Source organism: Loxodonta africana, chromosome 24, assembly GCF_030014295.1.
Source record: "Loxodonta africana isolate mLoxAfr1 chromosome 24, mLoxAfr1.hap2, whole genome shotgun sequence".
In the NCBI taxonomy this organism is placed as follows: domain Eukaryota; kingdom Metazoa; phylum Chordata; class Mammalia; order Proboscidea; family Elephantidae; genus Loxodonta; species Loxodonta africana.
The window spans coordinates 45,243,400-45,263,034 of record NC_087365.1 but is presented as its reverse complement, the minus strand read 5'-3'; the positions used below and the strand labels follow the sequence as shown (position 1 = coordinate 45,263,034).

Below are 19,635 nucleotides of genomic sequence, written 5' to 3'. Positions count from 1 at the left end.
CCTTGGGCTGGCCATGTCCTACTTCAGGTCTCCACAAACTCATCTGGGTTTTCTGCCTTCTGGCCAAGGTGAGAGAGGGGCTCCTGGAACTGGAGGGGGTACGCCTTCCCCGAGAAGCTGCTTTCTGGCTCTGGGGAGGTGGGGATTCTGCTGGGCATCTTTGGGCTGGCCCTGGAGCCAATTCTCTTAGAAGAAAAGCCATTTCAAAAGTCCTTGCCAGTAACTGCCCACTTGTTCATTCATTCATTCAACGAACACTTCTCCATCACCTGCTCCGTGTTGGGCACTGGAGGGATGGATAACACCTAGTTCCCAACCTCAAGACAGTCCTCTTGAGCTAGTCTTGTCACCTGCTCCCAATGTCACCCCTATGCCCTGCCCCTCAGGGCCTCCTCAAGGAGAACAGTAACAACATTCCATCTCATTCCTGTCTCTGCAGGTGGGGCTGCTTCTCCGGGCTCCTCCCTTGGCCTCTACAGCCCTGCAGAGCCAGTGGTGGTGGCCCCTGGTGGGCGGGGCCCACTGAGCCAGAAAGCTGAGCAGCTGACATCTGCTGCCCAGGCCTGGGGCCCAGCCCTAGCCATGCAGGAAGCCAGGGGCTGCCCTGAAGGGGCTGGCTGGGAGCCACTGCGGAGGCGGAAGGAGTACAGCCCATACTGCCACAGATTCCCCCCCATGAGGCAGCCGGAGAGCTTGGGCTGGGAGGATGGCTGTTCCAGAGGCCGAGTGCCCCAGGTGGGTGGCCCCGGCCGGCCCAGGTCCCTGCTGCTGTGCGGGGTGTCACCAGGGGTTCTGCAGGTGCCCTCTGAGACAGGAGGGCAAGAGGCCAGCTCGCAGCCTGACATCTGCATCCTAACCTTGGCCATGATGATCGCTGGCATCCCCACCGTGCCTGTCCCAGGCCTGCGGGAAGAGGACCTGATCCGGGCAGCTCAAGCTTTCATGATGGCCCATCCAGAGCCAGAGGGAGCTGTGGAAGGCATGCGGTGGGAGCAGGCACCCGCCCACACGGCCTCTGGGCAGATGCCCCTAGTGAGACCCAGGAGGGGCCCGCCTCCTGGCTCCTGCTTGTAGCTGGATGAAATAGCACCAGACACATAGGGTGGCTTTTCCATATGGTTTTTGGCGGTGCCTATGGCAGGGATGGGGACAGGGTGGTTGTTTGAGCCACTTGACCAACACCAGTCCTTCATGAGGGCCCAGACCCCAGGAACTTTCTGCAGATACTGCTAGGCCAGGAGATGGGTCTTGTCAGAGTAGTTACAAGTAAAATTACCTGTGGTATAGGAGGCCTTGCTTGGAGAGTGGAGGCTTTTATATCATTTGGGAGACTCAATCAAAATGTCTTATACAACGTCCTGAGCTAGGCAATGTAAATTTCCCTTTAGCTTTAAATTTTCCAGCCTGTTGAGGGCAGATGGTGGGACCACAGGTAAGGAAGGGAAATGAGCACTTAATTGAGTACCCACTGGGCATCAGGCCCAGTACATGCCCACTGTCCTTTGAACCTAATAACCCTGTGGGGATCCCCATTTTTACAGATGAACAAATTGAGGCTTAGAGTGACTTGCCTGAGATCAGTTAGCTAGTAAAAGGCTGAACCAAAAGTCAGGCAGGGGAAGAACCAGGATTTGCACATAGTGTCTGACTCCTTAGTCTATATTCTTTCCAGGATATACCCAGAACAAAAAAACTAAACAACATAAGAGCTGGAATGTGCTGCATTCAACTTTAATGACCCCAGGACAGAGAAGGGAGGGAAATACTGGGAGCCTGGTGGGGCCACCTCCCGAGGGGCCTTTTCCTCTGAGGGAAGGCTTCTAGGCCTGTTCTCTCCCAGGAGATGGGGTAGGGAAGTCATCGCGTGACCTGGGAAGTTGTGACCAAGCCCAGCTCTCAACCTCTCCACGCAATGTCCTATGTCTTAATGCAGAGACTGCCTGTTTTTAAGACCCTCCAGTGAAGAATGGTTTTTACCTTTTGAAAGGCTTGTAGGTAGCAGTTACAATGGAGGAGACCCTTGTCCTTCCTTTCCCGGAGGAGGGCCCACAGAAATACAGCTGGGTGTGTGTGTGTGTGTGTGCAGGGGAGGATGTGAACATGTACACATGCATGAACATGTCTGGGCACTGACGGCGATCAGACTTGGACCTGCTCATAAGGGCCGATCCAGCTGTCGGCAAGTTCCCGCAGGGTGTTGTATCGCCGCTCAAACTCCTCCTGGCTACAGTGCTGCAAGAGCCGCCTGACCTCTTCAGTGAGGAAAGCCACTGCCAGGCGCTTTTCCAGGGTCTCGCTCCACTGGCTGCCCAGGATGCCTTCTAGACTGGCAGCACGGCCTGCCTCCCACTGAGCTGGCAGCATGTCGGGCTGCAGCACCTGGTGGCGGGCATTGAGTGTGGCGAGGATGTGGCGGCAGGGCAGGTGGAAGGTCTGGTTGAAGTAGCAGCTGCAGCTGGCAGGGGGCTGGGGCTGCACCCTGTGGGTGTCCTCCAGGATCTGGATGTTCACCTTTTCTGAGCCAGAGCCAATGAGATGCACAGACTTCTGGACGACAGCAAACTCGCCCAGGCAGAGCTGTGCAGCTGGCTCCGTGCAGATGACACTGAGGGAGTGCTGGATGTGGGACTCTACCAGCTGCACTACGTGGGGGCTTTCAGGGGTGGTGTCTAAGTGGGTAGCACTGCTCTGAGGGCTCAGACCCAGGCTGAAGCCTGCCCTGTCTCCAGAGTTCTGCTGCATGTATTGGAGCAGAGAGGCCATGCCTTGTTCCACACACGGGGTGCTGAAGAACTGGCTGAGGGTGCGGGTGGTGACCTCCAGGCCCTGGAAGTAGAGGCTGCTCTCGGCGCGGCTCCGCCAGCGGTGCGCCAGCCAGATGCGGTCATTGAGCAGCCAGTGTGAGTAGAGCTCGGGCAGCTGGGCCGGGGGGATGCAGCTGCTCAGGAGCGCATGCAACTTCCTCAGGTTGCCAGCAGTGGCTGAGCACATCGTGCTCTGCAGGGAGGTCAGGAGCACCTTCTCCACTGGCCGCTCAAGGGACAGTTGATAGAACTTGCCCTGGAGGAACTTACAGATGTGGAAGGCTGAGAGCAGGACCTCAGCAGCAGGGAACTCCATGGCCAGGGTAGGCAGCAGGAGGAAGTGGGGATCCACCAGGATGGTACAGACCCTCTCCCACGCTGGGTTAAACTTCTTGAACACCTGGAACATCTGGGCCAGGCCTTCAGCATCCTCCTTGGCAGGGATGGCAAAGTAGACTGCACGGGCAAGGGCACCCTCTAGCCGTACCTGTGGTCCGTCTACCAGGAAGGTGTATAACACCTTGCCTACTGGGTTATAGGTCCGGTGGATAAATAAGATCTCAGGGAACTGGGCAAAAATGCCCTGCATAGAGCAGCTCTGGTAATTGAGGGTCTCTAACTGGGCAGTCTTGCTAAGTTGGTACAGCAGCATGGGTGGGCCTGGGTCCTTAACTGGGGGCTCACTCAGCATGGTCAGGGCCATGGGGGAGATGGGAGGTGTCTATCTCCTGAAGTGCTCTCTCCCTGAGGCTGCTGTCCAGAGATTCTCAGTCTCTCAAGCCACCACTACGTCTAGGCCTGAGGCTGGACTGTAGTCTCAAGATCTTGTTCCAAAGACGGGCCTATGGAGGAAAAGAGGTTTAATGAACCAGTGGGGACGTGGCGCTTCAAGTACTCATCCAGACAATATTTATTAAACACTTACTATGTATCAGCACTGTTCTGGGGGAAAATATGCAATAAAGATATAAACAAACAAGGATATATCAAATAGTGAAGGTTACAAAGACCATAATTCTAGGTAACAGACCAGAGGGGAGGTTGAGGGAGGGAGGGAGAAATTAGCTTAGGTGGTCAGGGAAGGCATTTCTGGGAGGAAGGAGATGACATGGGAACTGAGACCTAAATGATAAGCAGCCAGCCATGGAAAGATTTGGCTCCATGGGATTTAAATGGATGTAAAGGCCAGAGCTGCATATGGCCTTAAAAATGTATAGCATTTTATAATTACAAAATACTTTTTGGCACCCATTCTCTCATTTGGTCCTGGTATATACAAGAAAGCTGCAATTGCTCCAAACTTGCTGTGTGATCTGGAGCAAATCAGTGGCACTTTCTGTGCCTCAATCCCATCAACCACAAAATGGGGCAAACAATGCCTGTAGCCTCTCAATCAGTATGCTAGGCAAATAATCCAAGAATCTGGACTATATGAAGAAGGACGGGGTATCAGAATTGGGGGAAGACTCATCAACCACCTGTGATATGCACATGATACACCCTTGCATGCTGAAAGCAAAGAGGACTTGAAGCACTTATTGATGAAGATCACAGACTACGGCCTTCAGTATGGATTATACCTCAACGTAAAGAAAATACAAATCCCCACAACTGGACCAATAACCAACAGCATAATAAATGGAGAAAAGATTGAAGTTGTCAAGGATTTCGTTTTACTTGGATCCACAATCAGCAACTATGGAAGCAGCAGTAAAGAAATCAAACCACACATTGCATTGGGCAAATCTACTGCAAAAGACCTCTTTAAAGTGTTGAAAAGCAAAGATGTCACTTTGAGGACTAACAGGCACTAACCCAAGCCATAGTGTTTTCAGTCACCTCGTATGCATGCAAAAGCTGAACAATGAGTAAAGAAGACCAGAGAACAACTGATGCATTTGAATTATGGTATTGGTGAAGAATATTGAATGTAACATGGACTGCCAAAAGAACGAACAAATCTGTCTTGGAAGAAGTATAGCCACAAAGCTTCTTAGAATCAAGGACGGCAAGACTTCATCTCACTTACTTTGGATACGTTATCAGGAGGGATCAGCCCCTGGAAAAGGCCATCATGCTTGGTAAAGGGTCAGCGAAAAAAAGGAAAACCCTCAATGAGTCAGACTGACACAGTAGCTGCAACAACGAGCTCAACTATAGCAACAGTTGTGACGATGGCGCAGGACCGTGCAGGACGGGACAGCGTCCTCTCTATGAGTCAGAACCAATTCGACGGCACCTGACAACAACAATTAACTGCAAATATTTCCTCTATTTGGCTTCAAACCGGATTATTGCCCCCATTTTACAGATAAGAAACTGAGGCTCAGAAAGGTTAAATGACTTGCCCACCATCACTCTGTAAGTAGGTGAAAACCTAGTCTATGCCTCAGGAGGCTGACTGCTTTGCACATCATCTGGAGTTCAAAGGCCAGGGAAGGGGTGGGGACATGGCCTTTGACCTCTCACCTCAACCCCGGGTCGGAGGATGTGGACGTCTGACGTTCCCACTCGGAGTCAGGCCGGTGCCAGATGAAGAGCCAACTTACCATCCCTGTGGGACCTGTGTCATGGCTAACCCCGGTGACTGTTCCCTCACAAACTCACCCCTTCCAAAATCACTCACCCAAAGCCTGGCTCCAACGCCATTGCTCCCACTTTGGCCCTGCCCCCGACTCTGACTGACCTCTCGATTCACCAACCGCGACGCCTGCTTCGCAGTGACTCAGGCCAATGGCCTGAGGAGTTCGCTTTTAGTATTTGGTGCCATGGACCAATCACTGCCCAGCGCCTTGTGGGCCGGCACTGTTACCAGGGTTACGAGGCGCTCGGTAGGCGATAACCAATGACAGCCTGAGGACGCTTGCATCCAGACAAGTCTGAACCCTGAGGCTGGAATCCCGGAGCCTCTCCTCTGCGTAGACTACGGGAAGGGGGAGCTACTAATAGAAACTCCCTCAATGGCTGAAAATGAAAATAAATACCAGTGTTTTACGGGAACTTTTTTACTCAAACCCCAAAGCCTCAGGGAGTAAGGAAACGGTGAATATGTAGTTGCACTGCGTTACGGGGAAACTGAAGCTTAAGTCTCAAATTCTGCCTCTCCCTCAGGGCTCAGGGGCCCTACCCTCAAGACCTGGGGAAATCCAGATCCCCTGGAAAGACAGGAACCTTGGTGTTCTCCAGCTCAACCCCCTCCAGTATTTCAGAGGTCCAGAGTAGTGCTGTGACTTGTTCAAGGTCATGGCGAATTAGTGCAAGAACCAAGACTGACTGCCATGTTGGATTCAGTTCCTTGAAAATGTCAATCTAGACCTCCAACAATCTTGGAAGACTGGATGGCTACCAGGCCTTAGGCGATTAATACTACAAATTAGCACAACACAAAAGACAGTGTTTGTGCTTATTAATGCAAGGAAAACGTTCTGTTTACATAAATCCAGGGTTGGGGGGCAGTGTGGGTTCGTTCAGGATTAGATCAGGCCAACATGCTAATTTTTACAGATTAGGAAACTAAGGCCAAAGAAACTGTCACCCAGCAAGGTGCTGGCATTCAAGTCTATAATTCAGGTTTCTTCCCCCCAGTCTATTTGGCTCCTTCTGCTAGCATAAGACTCATTAACAACCTGTGATAAGTAGATGACACAACCTTGCTTCCTGAAAGTGAAGAGGACTTGAAGCACTTACTGATGAAGATCAAAGACTATAGCCTTCAGTATGGATTATACCTCAACATAAAGAAAACAAAAAGCCTCTCAACTGGACCAATAAAGAATATCATGATAAATGGAGAAAATACTGAAGTCATCAAGGATTTCATTTTACTTGGATCCACAATCAACACCCATGGAAGCAGCAATCAAGAAATCAAACGACATATTGCATTGGGCAAATCTGCTGCAAACGACCTCTTTAAAGTGTTGAGAAGCAAAGATGTCACTCTGGGACTAAGGTGCGCCTGACCCAAGCCGTAGTATTTCCAAATCACCTCATATGCAATGAAGACCAGTTAATACGACTATTATTCAAATTTACGCACCAACCACTAAGGCCAAAGATGAAGAAATTGAAGATTTTTCCAGCTTCTGCAGTTTGAAATTGATTGAACATGAATCAGAATGCATCAATAATTACTAGTGACTGGAATGTGAAAGTTGGAAACAAAGAAGAAGAATCAGTAGTTGGAAAATACGGCCTTAGTGACAGAAACGATGCTGGAGATCGCATGATAGAATATTGCAAGACCAAGGACTTCTTCATTGTGCGTACCTTTTTTCACCAACATAAATGGCGACTATGCGCATGGACATCACCAGATGGGATACACAGGAATCAAATCGACTACATCTGTGGAAAGATATGACGGAAAAGCTCAATATCATCAGTCAGAACAAGGCCAGGGGCTGACTGTGGAACAGACCATCAATTGCTCATATGCAAGTTCAAGCTGAAACTGAAGAAAATTAGAACAAGTCCATGACAGCCAAAGTACCACAACCTTGAGTATATCCCACCTGAATTTAGAGTCCATCTCAATAATAGATTTGACCCGTTGAACACTAATGATCAAAGACCAGGCAAGTTGTGGAATGACATCAAGGACATCATACATGAAGAAAGCAAGAGGTTGTTAAAAAGACAGGAAAGAAAGAAAAGACCAATATGGATGTCAGAAGAGACTGTGAAACTTGCTCTTGAATGTTGAGCAGCTAAAGCAAAAGAACTGATGAAGTAAAAGAACTGAACAGATTTCAAAGGGCCTCTCGAGAAGACAAAGTATTATAATGACATGTGCAAAGAGCTGGAAATGGAAAACCAAAATGGAAGAACACGCTCAGCGTTTCTCAAGCTGAAAGAACTGAAGAAAAAAATTCAAGCCTTGAGTTGTAATAGTGAAGGTTTCTATGGGGAAAATACTAAACAATGCAGGAAGCATCAAAAGAAGATGGAAGGAATACACAGAGTCATTATACCAAAAAGAATTGGTGGATGTTCAGCCATTTCAAGAGGTAGCATATGATCAGGAACCGCTGATACTGAAGGAAGAAGTCCAAGCTGCAGTCAAGGCATTGGTGAAAAAACAAGGCTCCATTGATGGAATATCAATTGAGATGTTTCAACAAATGGATGCAGCGCTGGAAGTGCTCACTTGTCTATGCCAAGAAATTTGGAAGACAGCTACCTGACCAACTAACTGGAAGAGATCCATATTTATGCCTATTCCCATGAAAGGTGATCCAACTGAATGCAAAAGTTATTGAACAGTATCATTAATACCACATGCAAGCAAAATTTTGCTGAAGATCATTCAAAAGCAGCTGCAGCAGTATATTGACAGGGAACTGCCAGAAATTCAGGCCAGATTCAGAAGAGGACGTGGAACCAGGGATATCATTGCTGATGTCAGATGGATCCTGACTGAAAGCAGAGAATACCAGAAAGATGTTTACTTGTGTTTTATTGACTATCCAAAGGCATTTGACTGTGTGGATCATAACAAATTATGGATAACATTTTGAAGAATGGGAATTCTAGAACACAATTAAGTGCTCATGAGGAACCTGTACATGGATAAAGAGGCAGTTGTTCGGACAGAACAAGGCGATACTGTGTGATTTAAAGTCAGGAAAGGTGTGTGTCAGGTTTGTATCATTTCACCATACCTATTCAATCTGTACGCTGAGTAAATAATCTGAGAAGCTGGACTATATGAAGAAGAATGGGGCATCAGGATTGGAGGAAGACTCATTAACAACCTGTGTTATGCAGATGACACAACCTTGCTTACTGAAAGTGAAGAGGACTTGAAGCACTTACTGATGAAGATCAAAGGTCACAGCTTTTAGTATGGATTACACCTCAACGTAAAGAAAAGAAAGATCCTCTCAATTGGACCAATAAGCAACATCATGATAAACAGAGAAAAGATTGAAGTTGTCAAGGATTTCATTTTACTCTGATCCAGAAACAACACTCATGGAAGCAGCAATCAGGAAATCAAAAGCCACATTACGTTGGGCAAATCTGCTGCAAAGGTTTTTAAAGTGTTGAAAAGCAAAGATATCACCTTGAAGACTAAGATGCGCCTGACCCAAGCCATGGTATTTTCAGTCACATCATATGCATGTGAAGTTGGACAGTGAGTAAGGAAGATGGAAGAAGAACTGATGCCTTTGAATTGTGGTATTGGCGAGGAATACTGAATGGACTGCCAAAAGAACAAACAAATCTGTCTTGGAAGAAGTACAACCAGAATGGTCCTTAGAAGCAAGGATGGCAAGACTGCATCTCACATACTTTGGACATGTTGTCAGGAAGGATCAGTCCCTGGAGAAGGAGATCATCCTTGGTAAAGTACAGGGTAGTGGAAAAGAGGAAGACCCTCAATGAGCTGGACTGACACTGTGGCTGCAACAATGGGCTCGTGCATAGCAATGATTGTGAGCATGGCAGAGGACTGGGCAGTGTTTTGTTCCGTGGCGCATAGGGTTGCTATGAGTCACGACTGGCTTGAGGATACCTAAAAACAACAATAAGAACATATGCATGCGAAAGCCAGACAATGAATAAGGAAGACCAAAGAAGAATTGATGCATTTGGATTATGTTTGTTGGCAAAGAATACTGAATATACCATGGACTGCCAGAAAACCAAACAAATCTGTGTTTGAAGTACAGCCAGAACGCTTCCTTGAAGAGAGGATGGTGAGACTTTGTCTTACCTATTTTGGACATGCTATTAGGAGGGAACAATCCCTGGAGAAGGACATTACACTTGGTAAAGAATCAGTAAAAAAAGGGAAGACCGTCAAGGAGTTGGACTTACACAGTGGCTGCAACGATGGGCTGAAACATAGCAATGACTGTGAGGATGTGCAGGACTGGGCAGTGTTTTGTTCTGTTGCATATAGTGTTGCTGTGAGTCGGAACCGATTCTATGGCACCTAACAGCTAGCATATGAGGTAGCCTGAAATCAATCTGCAGACTTGGTTGGTAGGGAGAGTGTTAAGTGGGAGAGTGTAAGTGCTTGAATTGGAGGCATCAGGTTCTATTTGGCTCCATAACCCCATTAGATTGATAATACTCAATTTCCTTTAAAATTAACAAATCCAACCTACAGCACCCACTTCCTGATAGCGAAGCCAGGAGTCCTCCTGTTAGGTAAGCCAACTCCCCTTCCTTCCCTGTTCAAGCAGAACACATTTCTCCTGCTTATCTGATTTTATTAAAACAAACAAACACTTTTATTTAATATGAATAAAAATAGGTATAAAGAGCAGCAACAGTCAAGGATCACCCTCCCTCCCTTTGTCCCTGAAAACAGGCCCTTTTGCCAGGCCCATTTTGTCTCACCTATCCTGGGGCGGGGGGTTATCTTTGTAGAGTGAATAAGATCTGATCTCAGGGGTTGGGGGTAAAAAAGGAGGGTAACCTTTCAGCACAGAGAGAACTTTGGCCTTGAACAATGAATGAGGCTCTTAAGGAATGTCAAAGGCAGAGCAGAAAAGGGGCAGATCCAAAGGGCCTTCGCGTACAGTAGGGTTCCACTCCTCCCTATTGTAACACTCCTCCTAGCCCTACCTAGGAAGACATTGGTTGAAATGCTGGCCCCTGGCATATCCTGCCACTTTGAGCTCTCCGACTTCGAAAAAGTGGTGTTTTGGGGCCAGTGCTCCAGTGCAGGTGCTTCAGTCATGAATCATGGCTTAGCAGGAAGGAGACCCTCCCCTTCCTCCTGCTTTCCCCAGAGGAAAGGGAGGCGGCCCACATCCTTGAAGTCCCTAGGTTGCTGCCTGAGCTCAGGAGGTTGGCAGGGGTCAGCCCAGATGTCCACTATCTTGCGCAGGGTGGAGCAGCGCTCCTCCAGCTCTGGCCCTTCACTCTGCATTAGCAGGTTGGCCAGCTCCCTGCTTAGGTCTTTGATCATGTTGTTCCGTCCTTGGTTCTCATGCTGACCTGTGTTTGGGACCAGAATAGGGTCCCGAAATTCTCCACTGGGCCCAAGGAGGTGCTGGTACCTCTTCTGCCACCGGGAGCACACCATGGCTTCACTCACGGGCTGCTGGCTGGTGTGTAGCAGAGCCAAAATGTGCCGGCATGGCAGGTGGTACCTTTGCTGAAAGGAACAGCTGCAGCTACAGCCATCTTTGCTAGCCTGGTGGGAATCCTCTAGCAGCTGAACATTCACTGAGGAGCCAACCACCTCTACCAGGTGGGTGGAGTTCTCTACCACCTCCCACTCACTACGGCACAGCTTATAGGCCAGCTCAGAGCCGCTCTGGTGCAAAGTGGCTAGCATGCAGCCCTGGGAAGACCGCAGCTCTGGCTGCTGCGAGTCTGGCTTTGTCTCCGCCACAGGGAGCCAGGAAGGTCTAGGAAGTTTCCCTCCACAGGTTCCCAAAGTTTTCTTGGACCTTGGCAGCATGCCACTTGCTGGCCGGGCCCTCTTTAGCTTGGGAGGAGCTGGCTTGGGAGGAACTGTGGGCAAGTTCTTCAAGCCTTTGGTGTTAAACAAGTCCATGTAATCCACAAAGCGCAGGATGCAGTCCAGCAGGGACTGCTGTTCCCGGAAGAGGCTTGACACTTTGCTGGTGACGACGTCAAGGCTGTCCATGTAGGTATTACATGCGTGCAGGCCCTTCCTGACATGCATGTACCACAGCAGTTCACAGGAGAACCAGTGGGCCTGCAGAAAGCTGAAGAGCTCCTTGTCCAGTAGGGCTTGGCACATGTGAGAGAGATTTTGCAGGCTGGCCTCTGAAGTGACAAACACAGCCTCCCGCAGGGCTTCCTTCATGAGCCTTTTAAAGGACGCATTTGCTGAACTACGATGCAACTTCTTCTCCAACAGCCGGGTCGTGTGGTATATGGAAAGGAGGATGCGGGCAGCAGGGAAAATCTCCTGCAGGATGGCCCGGTGAGGGAAGGATGGGTCCACAAAAACCACCTTGACCTTGGGCCAGTCGGAGTTGAACTCTGTGAAGATGTTCAGCATCTTGGCTACGGAGGTGGCGGTCTCAGCCTTGAGCACGGCAAAGTGTACCACTCGCCCCTCTCGTTCCTTGTTCTCCACCAGGAAAGCATAGAGGATGTGGCCCTGGGCGTTCTCCACCCGGTGCAGCAGGAGACTTTCTGGGAAACGGATGAACAGGTCACTCATCTTGCTGCTCTGGAAGCTGAGTCGGTCCAGGACTTGGCTGTTGCCCACACTAAGGGAGGCCATGGAGCCTACATCTAACCTGAGAAAGTTCTTCATCACTTTTGCTATACTGGCCAGGTCAGAAGGAGTGATGCCCTCCTGCTCATGCTTTGGGGGCACTTGAACCTTATTTAAGCAAAATGATGGTTCGGTTGGGGACTTCTCAGCGTCAAGGTCTTTGTTGATTGGGGGCCACGCTGGCTGGGGTTTCTGCAGACGCATTGTCTTTTGAGATTTGCCAGTGGTATCTCCTCCAGGACCTGCAGTCGTAGAGTCGCCATGTACATGCTTAGTGTTTAGCCCACTGATGAACAGTCTATCCAGTTTCTCATCATACCGCAGGGACAAGTATGCTGGGCACGTGTCTGCCTCTGATGTTCTCTTCCTGTTTGACTGGGTCCGAATACAGACAAATTTCACCTGCACATATCTAGGGAAGGTAGAGGTTACAATGAGAATGCTGCTGGCCACCCTATTCCACTTACAAGGCTCTGTAGCTAACACTCTTAGGAACTTATATTGGCTGATACATTTCCTGGTGACCACAGTGTAGTGTAGGATGTTGAGAAGGACAATTTAGGTTAACTCTCAAGTCCCAAAGAATCCAGCCCTTTCTTAAAGACCCTCGCCAACTGCAACTCTCCACATTTTCATCTGTAACAGTTTAAGCCCCAGCTGTTGCCCATTTACTGTTGCCCATTTTAGTTGCCAACAATTCAACCCAAGGCAAGATATAAGGGAAAACAGACAAGAGGCAGGCAGCAGTGTACCCAGCTGGTTCCTCACGGCCTAAAACGTCCCCTTCATTCCTGTGCTCTGGGAGCCTCTGCCTCCTCCTCCAGGCATCAGAGAGAAAAGCTGACCCATTAAGGACCTGGATTAGATCAACTGTTTAGAGCTGAGCTCTTCAGGGCCCTTGGGGCTGGGTGTGTCCAGGCCTGCTCTCTGTTTCATGTAAAGAAAAATGTCCACATCCTGAAAGTTTGATAACCACTGGGCTAGATGATCTTTAGGGTTCTTCTAGCTTTGCCATTCTAGGCAGAAAGTGATGATTTGAAGGAAGGGGTAATTAAATTGAATATCTGCACTTTCTCTCTTCCTATCCTCATTCTATCCATACTTAAGGACCAAATCAGGTCCCACCTTCTCCAGGGAGCCTTTGCTGATGCCCCACGCAACAGTAATTGCTTCTTTCTCTGAATTCATAGCATTTATTTAAAAAGTGCAGTGGTTAAGAGCTTAGCTGCTAACCAAAAGGTTAGCAGTTCGAATCCACCAGCTGCTGCTTGGAAACCCCATGGGGCAGTTCTACTCTATCCTATAGGGTCGCTATGAGTTGGAATCAACTCGACAGCAACTTTTTTTTTTTTTAAATCTAAAAGACAAGGAGACCTGGTGGAGCAGTGGTTAAGTACTCGCTGCAGGTCAGCGGTTTGAACCCACCAGCTGCTCTGTGGGAGAAAGGTGTGGCAGTCTGCCTCCTTAAAGATCACAGCCTTGGAAACCCTATGGGGCAGTTAGTTCTACTCTGTCCTACAGGGTTGCTATGAGTCAGAATCGACTTGACGGCAATGGGTTATCTAACAAGGCTTAGCTGAATGGCAGTACACCTAGTGGTTAACCAGTGGGAACACTGGGGGCAGACCGCCTGGATCTGAGTCTTGGCTCCGGCACTCAGTAGCTGTTTAACCTTGGGCAAGGTACTTCACCTCTCTGTATAGTTTCCTCATCGAAAAATACCAGTTGCCATGGAGTCAGTTCTGACTTATGGCAACCCCACGTGTGTCAGAGTTGAACTGTGCTCCATAGGGTTTTCAAGGGCTGATTTTTGGAAGTAGGTCACCAGGCCTTTTTTTCAAGGTAATCCGGGTGGACTCGAGCCGCTAACCTTTTGGTTAGCAGCCAAATGTGTTAACTGCCCCACTCAGGGACGCCATCGAAAAATAAGGCTATCTTTTTATGGTTGTTGCAAGGAATAAATGAACCACAGGCATAACATTCAGCCCAGAGCCTGGTTCAGCCTTCTATTTATGTTAGCTGCTGCTATTATTGGAAACCCTGGTGGCATAGTGGTTAAGTGCTAAGGCTGCTAACCAAAAGGTCAGCAGTTCGAATCCACCAGGCGCTCCTTGGAAGCTCTATGGGGCAATTCTACTCTGTCCTGTAGGGTCACTATGAGTCAGAATCGACTCAATGACAACAGGTTTTTTTGTTTGTTTGTTTACTGCTATTATTATAGCTCCTGTGCCTTGTGACATTCTCTTGTTTGTTTTTTTTTTTTTTCCCTGCTATTTAAGTTCTCAAATGTTTATGTAGTGCCCTTCCGATTGGATGGGTAGTCTTCAAGTGTTAGGACTGAGAGATTCCTCACTGTATTCCAAATTCTTAACACAATACTATTCCTCCATCAGATGCTTATCAAAGCCTTCCTGGATGAATCACTGGTGGTTGGGACAGGTCACACCCTTGCCTCCCCACGGGAGGTTCCAGCCCAAAGACCAAACACCAAAACCAAACCCATTGCCTTCAAGTCTATTCCGAGCCACGGTGACCTCAAGTGTGACAGAGTAGAACTGCTCCATGGGGTTTTCTTGGCTGTCATCTTTACGAAAGCAGATTGCCAGGCCTTTCTTCAGCAGCACTGCTGGGTGGGTTAGAATGTCAACCTTTAGGTGAGTAGGTGAGTTCAAGCCATCTGTGCCACCCAAAGACCATGGGAATGGGAAAAGATCTCTGGCATAACATGGCACAGCCAGGGAACTTCAACCACCCTTTTCCAAACATTAATCCAGCTGGTCCTGTTTGCCCATCCTGTGGGACAAACTTAGAAAAACAGGATATGTCATGCCCACTAATGACAGGGTGGAGGGGCCTGGGACTGAGGACGCCCCCACCTGTTGTGTACACAGTGGAAGAATAGTGCCACCACCCGTAGCTCAGGGCCAGGAAGGGGCTGGAGCAGCCCAGTAGTATGGCAAGGGAGTGAGGGGTGACCACCATGGGGCCTCTGCCTATCTCTCTAGCTGCGTTTCGCACCCCCCACCCATCTTGCTCTTTAGGCCCTAGAAAGACAAACTGCGTACCACTTCCTGTATTCACTATGCTGTGTCTCCCCTTCCTGCCTTGTTCATGTTTGTCCCTCTGTCTAGAAAGCCCTTTCCCCCTTTCTTCATCTCAAAGCTTACTCATCCTTCAAGACCACATGCAATCACTGTCTTTTCCAGGGAGCCTTCTTCAAGAACATAGACTGGATTCTACCCTTCTGTTCTCTCAATATCTTAGCATAACTCTAGCTCATCAAATTATATTGGCTTTATGTACACTAAGAGGAGCCCTGGTGGTACAGTGGTTAAGTGCTCAGCTGCTAACCCAAAGGTTGGCAGTTTGAACCCACCAACTGCTCCATGGGAGAAAGATGTGGCAGTCTGCTTCTGTAAAGATTACAGCCTTGAAAACCCTATGGGGCAGTTCTCCCCGTCCTATAATAGGGTCGCTATGAGTCAGAATTTGACTTGACAGCAGTGGGTTTGGTTTGGGGATGTGCACTCGGTGAATGTTCATTGAGCTCCTCCAAAAAAAGATACTAGTGACTGCCAACAAATAGTTCTTTTGACCATTCCTGGCTCCATTAATGACCATATCTTCCAATATGGGAACCTTGGTATTCTTTTTTAATTCCTCCTTCTCCTTTGTGCCTATATCCAATATGTTCCCGAGACTTTTTAATTCTTTCCTACCACTACTACATGTGTTGAGGATTTATTATACATATACGCCAGCAATAGTAAGCCCTTAACCTCCATCATTTTATACTAGGAAAGGAGTACTATTATCACCCACATTTTACAGATGGGAAACAGGCTTAAAGAAGCTCGGTAACGTCCTCAAGGATGAGGCTCTGGGATTTGTCATTACAGCTGAGACTGGAGGATCTGGGATTTACATTAAGCCGGCTTGGCTATAGTCTGAGTAATTAACTGTTATATTTCCTCTCTTCCTTAAAAATATTTCTCAGATTTGACTTCTTTCTTTGAATTCCCATTTTTTTCTTCCTCACCTTGGAAGACTTCCTTAATGGTTCCTAAACTTGTTGTCCTTGTCGGCATCATGCATTTCATACTTAATAGACACTGGGTTAAGCTTCTGTTATTTTCTTCTGCTTCCTTCAGTTTTTTTGGACTGAGATATAATTTACGTACACTGAAGCACACAAATCTTTTGTAAAAATTCACCAAGTGCTATTGTTATTTCAATCTATACTTATTTCTGTCTCGCTGGTAAAAGCACAGATTCCCTTCAAAACAGGGACGAGGTTTTATTCTTTCTGAATCTCCTTTGTTGTTGTTGTTGTTAGGTGCCATCAAGTTAGTGCTGATTCATAGAGACCTTATGTGTAATGCAACAAAACATTCAGTTATACTGAAGTGTTTATATCTAAGACTAAGGAGCCCTGGTGGCACAATGGTTAAGTACTTGGCTGGTAACTGAAAGGTCAGCACTTTGAACCCACCAACCACTCCATGGTAGAAAAGACCCGGCCTCATGCTCCTGTAAAGATCATAGCCTAGGGGGCTATGTTCTAACTCTGTCCTATAGAGTTGCTATGAGTCAGAATAGACTTGATAGTATAAAACAACAACAATATCTAAGAGTGCTCAACTACAAAGTGGAGGAAGGCAAGTCAGTCAGTCTTGCTTCCTTCCAATCCATACTTGCCTACTGGACTGTAACCCCAGAAGGAAGGGGCCTGCTGATGCTTCCACTGTACTCCCAGTGTCTGGCACCGTACCTGGTACTTATAGGGTCTCTATGAGTCAGAATCAATGGTAATGGGTTTTTATAGACATACGCTGAATGAACATTAAATGAGTGAATGTATGACACAGAATGTTCTTCCTACAATAGGAGTAGATGACTTGGCTACTCTCAGCCAAGCACCATTGGCTATTACTCTTACTGGAACTATCCCTAGCACTATTACTTTGAGCAAGTTCTTTATTTCATGGCAAACATTTACAGAGTCAAGAAATCAAATGACGTAATAAAGGGTCCCAGACAGAGCTGGAGAAAAACTTAAACAAAATTCTAACTCACACACACACACAAAAAAGACCACACTTACTGACCTGACAGAGACTGAAGAAATCCCGAAAGTATGGCCTGTGGACACCCTTGCAGCTCAGTAATGAAGTCATGCCTGAGGTTCAACCTTCAGCCAAAGATTAGACAGGCCCATAAAACAAAACGAGACTAAATGGGCACACCGGCCCCGAGGCAAAGATGAAAAGGCAGGAGGGGACAGGAAAGCTGGTAATGGTAAACCTAAGGTCAAGAAGGGGAAAGCGTTGACATGTCGTGGGGCTGGCAACCAATGTCACAAAACAATATGTGTATCAGTTGTCTAATGAGAAGGTAGTTTGCTCTGTAAACCCTCATCTAAAGTACGGTAAAAAAGAAAAAAGAAAGAAAAGGCTAGGATCAGCTGGCAAATTTTTGTAAAGAAGACAAGATCGTGGCTCATTCGACAAATATTTACCATGTGCTTGCTGTTGGTCAGACACCAATGGGGCTGAGAATATAGAGGGGTTCAAGCATGGGGCCGAATTTCTAGTAGAAATTCCAATGAAATAGAATGCATAAACATCGATATCCTAGGCATTAGTGAGCTCAGATGGGCTGGTATTGGCCATTTTGAATCACACAATCACATAGGCTACTATGCTGGGAATGAGAACTTGAAGAGGCATGGTGCTGCATTTATCATCAAAAAGAACATTTCAAGATCTATCCTGAAGTACAACGCTGTCAGTGATAGGATAATATCTATACGCCTACAAGGAAGTCTATGAGTCAGAATCGACTCGACGGCACTGGGTTGGGTTTTACAAGGAAGACCAGTTAATAGGACTATTATTCAAATTCATGCACCAACCACTAAGGCCAAAGATGAAGAAATTGAAGATTTTTATCAGGTTCTGCAGTCTGAAATTGACCGAACATGCAGTCAGGATGCATTGATAATTACTGGTGATTGGAATGCGAAAGTCGGAAACAAAGAAGAAGGATCGATAGTTGGAAAACATGGCCTTGGTGATAGAAACAATGCCAGAGATGGAATGACAGAATTTTGCAAGACCAACAACTTCTTCACTGCAAATGCCTTTTTTCACCAACATAAACGGTGACTATACACATGGACCTCGCCAGATGGAATGCACATGAACCAAATCGACTACATTTGTGGAAAGTGACAATGGAAAAGCTCAATATCATCAGTTAGAACAAGGCCAGGGGCTGACTGTGGAACAGACTATCAATTGCTCGTATGCAATTGATATGATATCAGAGCAAGTCCACGAAAGCCAAAATAAGACCTTTAGTATATCCCACCTGAATTTAGAGAACATCTTGAGAATAGATTTGACACATTGAACGCTAATGACTGAAGACCAGACAAGCTGTGGAATAACATCAAGAACATCATATATGAAGAAAGCAAGAGGTCATTGAAAAGACAGGAAGAAAAGACCAAGATGAATGCCAGAGGAGACCCTGAAACTTGCACTTGAACATCGTGCAGCTAAAGCAAAAGGAAGAAATGATGAAGTGGAAGAACTGAACAGAAGATTTCAAAGGGCATCTCGAGAAGACAAAGTAAAATATTATAATGACACGTGCGAAGAGCTGGAGATAGAAAACCAAAAGGGAATTACACAATTGGCGTTGCTCAAACTGAAAGAGCTGAAGAAAAAATTCAAGCCTCGAGTTGTGATAGTGAAGGATTCTGTGGGGGAAAATATTAAACAATGCAGGAAGCATCAAAAGAAGATGGAAGGAATATACAGAGTCATTATATCAAAAAGAATTAGTTGACTTTCAGCCTTTTCAAGAGGTAGCATATGATCAGGAACCAATGGTACTGAAAAAAGAAGTCCGAGCTGCACTGAAGGCATTGGCGAAAAAACACAAGGCTCCAGGAAATGACAGAATATCAATTGAGATGTTTCAACAAATGGATGCAGTGTTAGAAGTGCTCAGTTGTCTATGCCAAGAAATATGGAAGACAGCTTATGGGCCAACCAACTGGAAGAGATCCATATTTATGCCTATTCCCAAGAAAGGTGATCCAACCAAATGTGGAAATTATAGAACAATATTATTAATATCACACGCAAGCAAAATTTTGCTGAAGATCATTCAAAAGCAGCTGCAGCAGTATATCAACAAGGAACTGCCAGAAATTCAGGCCAGATTCAGAAGAGGATGTGGAACCAGGGATATCATTGCTGATGTCGGATGGATCCTGGCTGAAAGCAGAGAATACCAGAAGGATGTTTACCCGTGTTTTATTGACTATGCAAAGGCATTAGACTGTGTGGATCATAACGAATTATGGATAACATTGCAAAGAATGGGTATTCCAGAACACTTAATTGTGCTCATGAAGAACCTGTACATGGATCGAGTGGCAGTTGTTCGGACAGGACAAGGGGATACTGAATGGTTTGAAGTCAGGAAAGGTGTATGTCAGGGTTGTATCCTTTCACCATACCTATTCAATCTGTATGCTGAGCAAATAATCTGAGAAGCTGGACTATACGAAGAAGAATGGGGCATCAGGATTGGAGGAAG

General features: G+C 47.0%; 3 protein-coding genes across 3 annotated transcripts in view; 1 reads left to right on the top strand and 2 right to left on the bottom strand.

Annotated features, from left to right (window-relative positions):
- Window positions 1-6: 6 nt before the first annotated feature.
- SPATA25 (spermatogenesis associated 25) lies at window positions 7-1,725 on the top strand. The gene is made up of 2 exons (XM_003411745.3): window positions 7-68; window positions 440-1,725. Exons 1-2 carry the CDS (start codon window positions 14-16, stop codon window positions 1,072-1,074), a joined length of 690 nt encoding a protein of 229 aa, XP_003411793.1. The 5' UTR covers window positions 7-13; the 3' UTR covers window positions 1,075-1,725.
- ZSWIM1 (zinc finger SWIM-type containing 1) lies at window positions 1,711-3,507 on the bottom strand. Its single transcript, XM_064276148.1, has one exon. The coding sequence runs from the start codon at window positions 3,505-3,507 to the stop codon at window positions 2,140-2,142; it is 1,368 nt and encodes a 455-aa protein (XP_064132218.1). The 3' UTR covers window positions 1,711-2,139.
- A 5,046-nt stretch (window positions 3,508-8,553) lies between these two features.
- ZSWIM3 (zinc finger SWIM-type containing 3) overlaps window positions 8,554-19,635 on the bottom strand; it is a 19,266-nt gene continuing 8,184 nt past the window's right edge. Inside the window, exon 2 of the mRNA XM_003411582.4 lies at window positions 8,554-12,433. Coding sequence (XP_003411630.2) covers window positions 10,504-12,433 — 1,930 coding nt within the window. The 3' untranslated portion in view covers window positions 8,554-10,503. The remainder of the gene's footprint in view (window positions 12,434-19,635) is intronic.